The 9,809-nt window shown below is 37.5% G+C and overlaps 1 protein-coding gene across 1 annotated transcript; it reads left to right on the top strand.

Annotated features, from left to right (window-relative positions):
• Window positions 1–5,469: 5,469 nt before the first annotated feature.
• On the top strand, window positions 5,470–6,156 carry LOC145685361 (uncharacterized). Its single transcript, XM_081757748.1, has one exon. The coding sequence runs from the start codon at window positions 5,470–5,472 to the stop codon at window positions 6,154–6,156; it is 687 nt and encodes a 228-aa protein (XP_081613874.1).
• The last annotated feature ends 3,653 nt before the right edge of the window (window positions 6,157–9,809 follow it).

The following is a 9,809-nucleotide window of genomic DNA, read 5'->3' as shown; positions in this document are numbered from 1 at the left end:
AAAACGGGAGAACCCCGAGGAAACCCACACATATGGTGTTTTTCCACCATAAAGCCCATTTGTCGCAAATAGGAGAAAACCAGGGCCCTCATCGGGTAACTGTCCCAATAATTGACAGTATAAGAACAGTGTTTGACAAATTGCAAGTTTCTTCACCCTTTAAATGAGCCTGGCTTACTGATCTCTCGTAGAGGTACGAAGGCATCCTTCCTTCATCTATATAGACCATCATAAAAATAATAGACTAATAATAATTATTTTTTACAATATGTATACGAAAAGTTGATCATTGTACCAGTAATTGACACCAAGATTTGTGAGATTCACCAGTAATTGACACCTTGTGACCCAGTAATTGACATCTCCTAATATCTTATTCTAATGAACCATATAATTTTCTACCAACTTATCAAGCTGATTTATAAGTTTCCACCTGGATAAACATGTTTATTTCTTTCGCTAATATAGCTATTATGGTACTATTTTGCACCGTCCATCGATTTCTGTTTTCTTTGGAGAACTACTACTTAGAGGCAAATATTAACAGTGGTGTGGGATTAACAACACTGCAAAGGAAGAAAAGGTTGCAGCATTTGTTTGTACCTAGTCCCGCAGTCTTGTTGCGTCGGAAAAAAGACGACAGTGTCAATTACTGGTAGCTACACCGTGAAGCATTCACCTCTGGTGTGTGTGGTAGTCGGTTCGATCTCGGTTAGTGCCATGTGAGCTTTGTGGTGGACAAACATCGAGTGTGTGTGTTTTCTCGTGTTGTCTTGTATCCTATCACTTTCTTCGTTCCCCTAATTTTCCCATCATCTATTCGGAGTGGGCCAAATTTGCCTAAAGGTCTTAAAAATAAATTCAAATAAGCTCACAAGGTAAGGACAAATAGTTCATAAGATAATATATCTCTGATGTTAGTTGTCTGAGGCTTCTGGACCCTGGCTTTTTTTTACATTCTGAAACATTGAAATTTGTTTCACCAGTTTCAATACACGAATATACAGTAAATTGCTCATAGGTACGTCGAAGATGAAGACACTAATGTCAAATAATGTTTACACGACAAGCAAAGTTCGATGTAAAGGTGTCACCATCTCCGACACTACCGTATACTATCACCCACTTCCTTTATAGTGTCAGTATATATATATATATATATATATATATATATATATATATATATATATATATATATATATATATATATATATATATATATATATATATATATATATATAGATAGATAGATAGATAGATAGATAGATAGATAGATGTGTGCGTGTACACTTTGATTTCATATATTCTAGCCTTTAGGTTTCACAGTGTTAACCCATACCAATCCTAAAACTACTTTCCATTTTAGCATGTTTAGATTTGTTGCAATTATTTTTTTTTAAAAAAACCTCGAAATCAAATAAATTTTATTGAGTAATGGAAAGTATTTGATTGAAATTTTATAGGTTACTGCACAGTAAGCTCTACTTAAAGTGCCATACTAATGGGAGCTGAACGACACATCGGAGGAAAGAATGCTTGGGGCCAGTCTACACCTCCATGGTACAAATGTGTTCCCATACCCGCGGGGTGTGTGCTTCTATATGGTGGTTGCCCCGTTTGTATAACAAACTCATGACAGTACACCCAGATTAGCTAGTGGTCTAAACAAAATTGATTTTTGAGTGGCCATTTTGGATTAAAGTTTCTTATATTGTCGTGATCTATTCGTAATCACACAACGTACACCTTGATACCAAGCCGAGCGGTCTGCAGCGATAGACCATCGGCTTGAAGGCCCCGGGTTAAGTCCCGGAAGGGTCATGTATATGGATTTTAATAGCATTTGTTTTTCCGTATTGTGTCAGGGGGCGAAATCGTACGGGATAAAAGGATTTCAGTCTGAAAAATTTGGAGAGAAATTACTTTCATGGGAGTAAGGAATTAGTAAAAATATAGGATATACATTTTATAGCAGGATTAAAAATATGGTTTGGGTATCCTATTTCTTTTCTGTTAATTATGTTCTTCTATGTTCGAATTTTGATCATTCTCATATTTTCTGCTTTCAACGGAGTTCCATGAATTTTACCAAATGTTCTTTACACTTATCAAATTCGAAAGGTTTTATGCGCCTGTAAGAAACCATTTTTGAAGATATTTCAGGTCCTAATGAATATTATTTACTAGGAAAGGGAAGTATTCTCCTCCTCTCAACATGGAAGCAGAGGGCAATTTCGCACTCTGGTCAGATCAAACATTTCCGCGTAACAAAAGGAAAGCCCCCCTGTAAAACCTCTTCACCTCCAGTGTTTTCTTAATTAAAATGGCGGAGTTAAAGCATAACCTTTTCTTCCACTCAACCATTTACATTTTTCTTTTACAGTCGGATCTCATAATAGAGTTTTTTTAAAGACGATATACACTTAGGTACGTTAAAGAACTGCCGACATACAGAACAATACAGAAAATAAAACATGAAAAGTAAAAATGAAACTTATTACATATAAAATAAACACTAAAATAAACAGGCGACAATGCTGAAGACATGTTAAACTATACAAGGAGAAACAAAGAAATCAATCTTGATTATATATAACATATAAAATACATTCCTATGATTGACTATGTATAGATAAAATGATGCACATACTTAAGTGATTGTGTATAATGTATACGTTCATATACATGTATCAGAAGGGAATAGAAAATAAGAAGAAATAGAAAGATAACAAAAGCGAACGACTGCATGGTAACGCAAGAAATAGTTTCGTGTATAACAATTTTTTTTTTTTTACTGAAGACCTTTATTAGAAAGATATTCTTTAAGCCGGCGTTTAAAAGTCAACACTGAACCAGAGTTTCAGATGCTTTCAGGGGTGTCATTCCAAGCTTTGGTGGCAAATAATGTGAAAGATTTGGAAAAGAAATTAGATTTGTGCGTTTGAACGGCGAGTGTTGTATTTCCTTTAGAACGGGTGAGTATCGCCGAGAAATTTCAATTTAGAGGATAGATAAGTAGGTTTCTTATAATTAATTATTTTATATAAAAGTGTTAGAGAATGAATGCGGCGGCGGGTGTTTAGATTGCACCATCCTAGTTGCTGATAACAATGGGAGATGTGGTCAAAGCGCTTTGTATTAAGTATGTGGCTGTGGCAGGCATTCTGAATACGCTGTAAACGTTTTGCCAGATCTTCGGTTAAATCAACATATGCTGCATCACAATAATCTAAATGAGAGATTACCAATGATTGAACCGGGGACGATTTACTGGATTCCGGAAGGTTTTATTAAACGCTGAAGATAATGAAGGGAGCCGTAAGCTTTCTTGCATACTCTATTAATATGGTCTGCCAAATTTAAGAATTTATCTGGAGTCCTAGCCTAGGATCTGGAGTCCTAGGCTATTGACGCTATCGCTTACAGGAATGGCTACGTTGTTTACAAGAACATTCGGTAGGCTTGTAATATTGATTGTAGAGAGTAGTTTACGGGAACCAAGCATGATAAATTTTGATTTGGTTGGGTTTACTTGCAGTCCATTGTTACGTGCCCATGTGCAGATACTTTCAATGTCACTGTTTAAGTGATCAATCGCGGTGGTTAATTTTAGGGGATTAGTGGTTAAATAGTATTGTATATCATCTGCATATAAAAGATATTTACAATGGGTGATGTGCTCAGGTAAATCGTTGATGTATAAGGAAAAGAGAAGAGATCCTAGCACGCTGCCCTGCGGGACTCCACATGGAACAAGTTTCGTATTGGAACATATGTTATTAGTGACAACTTTTTGTTTTCTATTTGATAAGTAGGAGCTAAACCAAGATAAAGTTGACTGGGAAAAGTTGTAGAAGGAAGGTAGTTTGGTAATCAGTATGTCATGGTCTATAGTTTGGAAAGCTTTAGAAAAATCTAGTAGGGATAACAGTTTAATTTGGCGTTCATTCATAGCGGCACGAATACCATCAGTGATATTTACTAGAGCAGTACAAATGCTGTGCTGAGATCTGAAACCTGACTGAAACGGATTTAAGATGTTATTTTTTTTTCGAGGAACTTAGTTAATTGGTCATGTATTATATGCTCTAACGCTTCGGAGAGTGCAGGGAGTATACAAATAGGGCGGAGATCTGTTTTTGTTGGATTTGTAGTTTTAGACAATGGGCGAACGTGAGAGAGTTTCCAAATTGATGGAAATTCTCCAGTTGTGATTAAAAATATGCACAATGACATCTACAATGAACGGTAACATTTTTTAAATAAGAATGATTGGCAAGTCGTCAGCTCCTGAAGCAGGTGATGTGATTTTGTTTACTGCCTTCATGACTTCCGGAGCAGAGACGTGGTGATGTTTAAATATATTTTTTACAGGGCTCGTTTTTTAAATATTCTTCAAAGTATTGATTTTATCTGGTGTATAGCATAGCTGTTCATTTATGGTGTCTATATGGAGTTTTGGAAGTTTATCGGTTTTGGCTTTGACACCAATACCAAGAAACTTCAGTTTTTGCCATAGCTCTCGTGGTTGAGTTGTATGCAGGCCCGTAGCTAGGAGGGGGCGAAGGGGGTGAGCCCCCCTGTGGCTACCTTCAGCTCCCCCTGAAACTTTCACCAGTGTTTTAAATGCTTCTATATAAAGAAACGAGCAATGCATGGAAACATTGTTTTTGTTTTATCGTATTCAGACTTTGGCCACAAACTAAATTTATGAGAAATACTTTGTCGGAAGCAACATTTCATTTATTTTGCCAACTACACTCCTTCAGTATTTTTATAAAAATAAACCATAATGAACCAGATGGTTTTGTCTTCTTATTCTGTTTCAACCCGATTGCAGTTGGTATACAAAGAACGCCGTTGTCAGGCCTGGTGGCTTGTGCCATAAATAAGTCATCTTCGAATTCAAGGAGGAAGGTTAGGGATGGAGAGTTGCTGTTGTAAAATGAGTTGGGGGGGAACACCAAACGAAAAGAGAATGAGAGGAAATGTTTTGTATTTTCCTCATCTCGCCAATTTTCATCGGCGTACAACAGAGGTTTGAAAATATAGATTTTTCATGGCAGTACAGTAAATCTTCTACGATCCACAAGTACTTTCGTATGTAGGGTCAGTATAGTAGGCGGAGTGCCTGTTTTATTGCCCCTTCTACTGCCTCTCTTGGAGCCAGTCGGTAGCCATCAGATTTTCTTCGACATCAATAGATAACATTTGTTCATACGCGTAGTTCGTGTGCGTGCGTTAGAGAAGTCAATGTTCCGCAGTGGTGGGTGTTTGTGCTTTAGTGCCGCTCGGAGATACGCAAAACTTTGTGCCTTGGTGGAAGCTGTTTGAGTTTTCAGTGCATTAATGACTAATGACTTATAGTAATTAAGCGTCTGTTTTAACTGATTGCGTGCGCATCGTGATGTGTTTTGCGTTCTTTCTGCAAGCACAGTGAGTTTTTTAAATTAAGATTTCAGTGTAAAAATGGATAAATTTATAATACGTACGAAAGTCACTAGTGACCCCGTTGTTTCCGTTCCATCATCAGCGAATGACAAAAACAAGAATATCAGTACTATACCACAAGATATTTCAAAACAGGGGGAAAATATTAAACAAATAAAACTGGAATCTTATCCCCGGAATAAAGACGGACGATGCTTTCAAACGGAATGGTTTCAGGTATTTACGTGGTTGGAATATTCGCAATCCCGGGATGCTGCGTTTTGTTACGCATGCAGACAGTTTCAACCTTACGGATGTAAAGAAGTAGCCTTTACATCTAAAGGTTTTAGTAACTGGAAGGCCGCTCTTGACAAATCAAAAGCAGGTGTAATAAAACATGCCGCAACAACCACACATATCGTTGCGATGAATATGTGGGCAGAGAAACAAAAGCGCACAGCTGTAGGGAAACCAGTGTCACTTTTAGTAAATCAAAGTGTACTTGAAAAAAATCAGTATTATGTAAAGAGCATCGCGGAAATTATTCAGTTCCTAGCTGTGAATGAATTACCAATAAGAGGGACTTATAATGTTGAAGAACACGAGGAACAGAGCCTCTTCCGAAATATGTTTGAATATACATTAAGGAAGGACGAGAAACTGGCAGATTGTTACAAATTCCTCAAAATGCTTCCTATTTATCTCCGGAAATCCAGAATGATATAATTCAAGTGATGACAGATACTGTTCGAGAAAATATTGTTGATGACATTAACAGTGCAGATGTGCCATGGTTCACTCTATTCGAGGATGGAACACGTGACAAAAACAATCGAGAAAATGTGGCTATCGGTATTCGATATGTGAAGGACGGAAAAGTTCGTGAGTCTATTTTAAGCATAGAAACTCTGCCATCTCTTAGTGCCGATTCCTTTGCCGATCTCACACTTAATGTTCTTCGGGACTATGGTTTAGATTGCACAAGACTGTTGAGCCAGTGTTACGATGGGGCTTCTGTGATGAGCGGGAAAAAGGGTGGAGTGCAAGCAATAATACAGCAACAACTAGGACGTGATATTCCTTACATACATTGATTCAATCACAGATTGCATTTAGTAGTAATTAAATGTGTGAACGATATTCCTCTTGTCAAACAACATATCAGTGTGTCATGCTTTATACTTTCCTTAAAAGAAGTAAAATTGCTACTTTGTATGAAGGTCGGAATCTTGCTCGTCTTTGAGAACACCATTGGTCAGGACATTTACGGGTAATACAAATAATTCGCGAGAATTATATGGAAATATTGGAGGTGCTAAAGTTGGTTAAGAACGGGAATTTTAATGGGGATGAATTAGTAGAAAGTACTGGACTTATTCTGACTGTTGGGAAATTGCAGTTCCGATTTTGTTTATTATTGATGAAAAAAATACTTGAAATTCTTCATCCTGTTGATAAAATTCTCCAGTCGCATGAAGCAAGTTTAAGTATCGCACGAAATCTGGTTGATGCTGCTGTGGAAACATTGAACAATATTCGAAATGATGAAACGTTTCGAGATATTGTAGGTGAAGCAAATCGCATGACGGAAAATACCCACATTGAAGAAGCTTGTCAACGCCCTTCAAGGAAAATAAAAATAAGTACCGTACGTCACTACAGGATTTTGTTGTAGCAGAAACAACTGGTGTAGGGAATACAGAAGTTGGGTGTTTGCGACAGGTGTTCTACGAGTCGAAATTAACAGACGATTCCACAGTAACAATGCTTTGTTGGACGCAGTTACTTCAGCAGAAAATCTCGAGCTTCCGAAAACAGACTACTTATCTTCATTAGGAATTACCATACCGTCTAAAGAAGAACTTGCTGTTGCAAAGGCGTATGTTAGCAAATGTAATTCTTCTGACGTCTTCAGTGAAATCTATAAGGTTAAAATGGCTTATGAAGATAATTATGCTCTACTTGCTTCTATCCGAACATTTGCATGCAGTACCGCGTTATGTGAATCTTCGTTTTCTGTGTTGACCCGCATAAATAGCCCAGAAAGACTTTCCATGAGTCAGAAACGATTGGCCAACCTGGTGTTTCTTGCGTTTGAAAAGAAACGAACTGCAAACATAGACAACATGAAAGTTCCGCAGAAGTTCAACACAATGAAGAATAGGCGATTGCAGCTTTTTAAAGTCAAGTAACTAGACGCATTTTCTTTTATTTTCTTTTTTTTAAAGAATCTTTGAGTTTTACGGGCCACGGTTATGCCGAATAGGCTAAAGGGGACGGTGATGATGAGAATAAATGAATGAGCTAGTGGAATGAAGAAAGTGGAAGGAAACGGGAAAACCCGAGAAAACCACGCACACGGTGTTTGTCCACCACAAACTTCACTTGGCGTGAGCAGTACCATCATTTCAAATTTTGCTTGGGGGGGGGGGCAAGACCTCTTGATATATGTAAAATTTCGCGTTTTTCACTGATTACTACTAGTCCATTGATAAAATCTATATAAATCTCAAACTCAGGGGGAGGGCAATGGGGATATTTTTAAATAGCAAGCTGGTCATCTGATATACAGTTTATAATGCATTATACAGTATGTTTCACATTACTGACCTTTAATTATTTTCTGTGTAGTTTTCGATTATTTCTACTCTGAATTCTTGTTTGGGAATGCAATGATCGTAAGTTAACCTTTAAACGCCAAAGGACGCATCTGCTGCGTTGGACTTTAAACCTTAATAACTCAGCCCCTAATTAAGCTAGGAAGATAATTTTGGTATCAAAGCCTTCGTGAAAGATGAAGCTTGTCGCCGATATGCATTTTATGCCACGGCGGAGACGAGAAAGGAAAATTTGATGTTTTTTTACGTTAATTTTTTGGGGGGCATTCTCCATTGGGGGGTACAGTCATAAAAATTGCACGCTAATACCCTGCAAAAGTACTTGTTACTTATATGAGGGAAGTAGGAAAGGGACAAGGTTGGCCAAGTTTTTAGGTATCATTTTTTTTTTTACGTAAATTACATTTTTTCTCTGAACTTCCATATAAGACGAGATATTTTTTCACTGAATTGGTCTAGAAGCATAACTCTTGTTGCCTCGTTGCAATCTGTGTTCCATAACATATCCAACGGTGTTTCAATCATGATTAGAGGGATCACCAGGGCCGCCAATAGTGTTGCCACGAGACGAGACAGAACCCTTTTAGACGAGACACGAGACGAGACGGGACGTCTCGTAAAATGTCTCGCCTCGTCTCGTGTCTCGAAAATGAAAACGCTGGCGGGAATGGCCAAGATTGAAATTGCCAGTAGTCATATAGATTGCAAAAGGAAAATCTCCTTTGTGAGAAAACATGTTGAAAAGCCTTCATAGAAAAGTGTCCTCTGTCTATTGAATGAAACAATCGTGATACATGAGCTTCCAGAAATATCTTCCTTAATGTCTTGCCCCCAATTCCCCTTGCTGTAAACTGAGGAATTCTCACTTTTTTCATTTCTGGCTGGAATGATGACAAACAAAATCAAAGACAGGGAAGATTTTTACAAGGTCAAGAAACCGAACTACCACCACCATCTATTCAATTTTAAAAACTGAGTAAGGTCTACACTTATTACAGGCTGTAGTGGAAAGTTCTGGCTGAGATGGCGGAAGAGAACACTTGTCTTTATTCTCTGGTGGCGGCATTCTTTTTGCTATATGAACCGAAAACGGCAATTGAAGTATGTCATCTTGCAACTAAAATTTTGTCTTTTCTCTCTCTCTCTCTCTTTCACACACACACACATAAAACACACTTTTACCATTTTACCAATCGCTCGCTTATTATACAGCAGTCATGTTGTAAAATTCACCTCTTCGTTTGGAAGGCAGGCGAAGGACAAAGAAAGCAAAGATATTATCGACTAACCCTTCAAATTGTTTCCTTTCAGCAAATTTATGATACTAATAATAACACTTTAGGTGAAGAGGTTTTACAGAGGGACCTTCGTTTTGTTACGCGGAAATGTTTGATCTGACCAGAGTACGAAATTGCTCTCTGCTTCCATGTTGAGAGGAGGGGAATACTTCCCTTTCCTAGTGAATAATATTCATTAGGACCTGAATTATCTTCAGAAATGGTTTCTTGCAGAGTGTAAAGAACATTTGGTATAATATTCATGGGAATGCGTTGAAAGCAGAAAATATCATGAGAATGATCAAAATTCGAACATTGATGAACATAATTCACAGAAAAGAAATAGGATACCCAAACCATATTTTTAAATCTGCTATAAAATTTATATCCTATATTTTTACTAATTCCTTACTCCCATGAAAGTATCCTGGGGAGGATATTGTCTCAAATTTTTTCAGACTGAAATCCTTTTATCACGTACGAT

Source organism: Thermobia domestica, chromosome 5, assembly GCF_964235325.1.
Source record: "Thermobia domestica chromosome 5, izTheDome1.hap1.1, whole genome shotgun sequence".
Lineage (NCBI taxonomy): Eukaryota > Metazoa > Arthropoda > Insecta > Zygentoma > Lepismatidae > Thermobia > Thermobia domestica.
This window is presented reverse-complemented; position numbering and strand designations above follow the sequence as displayed.

Coding starts and splice junctions, on each gene's coding strand:
- LOC145685361 (XM_081757748.1), top strand. CDS start 5,470: ATGGATAAATTTATAATACGTACGAAAGTCACTAGTGACCCCGTTGTT.